This window comes from Myotis brandtii, unplaced genomic scaffold (genome assembly GCF_000412655.1).
Source record: "Myotis brandtii unplaced genomic scaffold, ASM41265v1 scaffold868, whole genome shotgun sequence".
NCBI classification, from domain to species: Eukaryota; Metazoa; Chordata; class Mammalia; order Chiroptera; family Vespertilionidae; genus Myotis; species Myotis brandtii.
In genome coordinates this window covers 858,599-860,150 of record NW_005371540.1, presented here as the reverse complement: position 1 = coordinate 860,150, position 1,552 = coordinate 858,599, and the positions used below count along the sequence as shown (strand labels likewise).

Sequence of the window (1,552 nt, the reverse complement as noted above, 5' to 3'; positions counted from 1 at the left end):
GGCAGGACCAGCGTGGCCACCAGCACGTCCGAGACGGCCATGGACACCACCAGGTTGTACGGAGCGCGGTGGAAGGTGCGCACATGCGCAATTGTCGCCAGTACCAGCGCGTTCCAGGCGAAGGTCGCTGCCACCAGACAGCCGAGCAAGGTCAGCACAAAGGCGCCGAGCACCGAGAGGCGGAGCGGGCGGGGGCGCGGGTCTTCTGTGCCCAGGCTGAGGTTGGTCGTTAGGTTCCCAGGCAAATCCATCTTGGGTCAGAAGCCCGGCCCAGGGTGCGTGCCGAGGGCTTTCAAGAGGACATAAGTGGTCAGTGGGCAGTGGCAGGGCTGCTGGGACCTGCTGCCCGTGAGCATCTGTGGGAGATGGCGTGGAGGAGAGGAGGCGCTGCGCTACACGCAGAGGCAGGTCTGAGCCCCTCTGAGGCTAGGGAAGCGGGGCCCGGGAGCCGTGTCTCAGCCAGGCCCGCCTCAGCTGCCACCGCCCGCCTGGGGCTCCCCGCCTTGGCGGAGACAGCAGTCTGGTCACCCGTAGCCGAGCATCTCCCAAGCCGGGAAGAAGCTGGGCGAAAAGGGTGGTGCGTCAGAACAGGACTCCCAGGCGCTCTGCCCGCGTGCCCGCCCCTCGCTCCAGGCGGCAGGCGGCAGCCTCGATTGCATGCGGGAAGCCAAGCCGGGACCTGGTGCTTTCGGGGACCTGCCTCCGCTGCCCTGCCCCACCCGGTCTGGGGCTGCAGCTCCGGGGAGGGAATCCCAGCGTGCCCACCCGGACCAGCTTTATCAGACAGGGGACCCAGGCTACGTCAGAGTCAGCTGATAAAGTCGCCCCTCCCCACCTCTCACCCAGCTGCAGTGCTGTCGCTGTCCGCGGTGCTGCCGCCTCTCCGCACCTAGCGCTTTGTCTCATTTGGTGCTGTCCACGGTTCTGTCGCTTTTCCCTGAAATAAGTTCCTGAGGGAGCAAGTGTATCAATGAACTTTCCTTTATATATATAATTTGTATTGATTTCAGAGAGGAAGGGAGAGGGAAATAGAAACATCAATGATGGGAGAGAATCATTGATTGGCTGTCTCTTGCACGCCCACACTGGGGAGCCCTCAACCTGAGCATGTGCCCTGACAGGGCATCAAACCGTGACCTCTTGGTTCATAGGTCCACGCTCAACCACTGAGCCACGCTGGCCAGGCCCAACGAACTTTCCTTGAAATGTTCCCCAAGCCGCCCCCTGCCCACATCTCCCAGGGGTGGTCTGGATACCCAAGGGGGTCCCCAGCTTTGTGCAGGCGCTTGTCCTTAGTGCAGGTGTCCCAGTTTAGGGTCTAAGATAATATCACTGGCTTTTTTCTCCAGAGATTTCAGTTGCCTCCCTCTTACACCCCTGCCCCACCCAGTGCTTCTCTTCAAAGGCGGTTTCCCTTTAAGGGGAAAAGGCAAGATATCAGTTACTGCTGTTCCTGGAGAGGCTGCGGTGGAGCCAGCACCTTTAGTCCACTTTCCAGCATCGCAGAGAACCTGCCAGACTCCAGTGGGCTCTGCCAAGCTCACTTCCAGGG

At 61.2% G+C, this 1,552-nt stretch overlaps 1 protein-coding gene across 1 annotated transcript in view; it reads right to left on the bottom strand.

Annotated features, from left to right (window-relative positions):
* Positions 1 to 1,037, bottom strand: part of HTR5A (5-hydroxytryptamine (serotonin) receptor 5A, G protein-coupled) — an 8,264-nt gene extending 7,227 nt beyond the window's left edge. Inside the window, exon 1 of the mRNA XM_005884856.2 lies at positions 9 to 1,037. Coding sequence (XP_005884918.1) covers positions 9 to 251 — 243 coding nt within the window. The 5' untranslated portion in view covers positions 252 to 1,037. The remainder of the gene's footprint in view (positions 1 to 8) is intronic.
* Between the last annotated feature and the right edge of the window lie 515 nt (positions 1,038 to 1,552).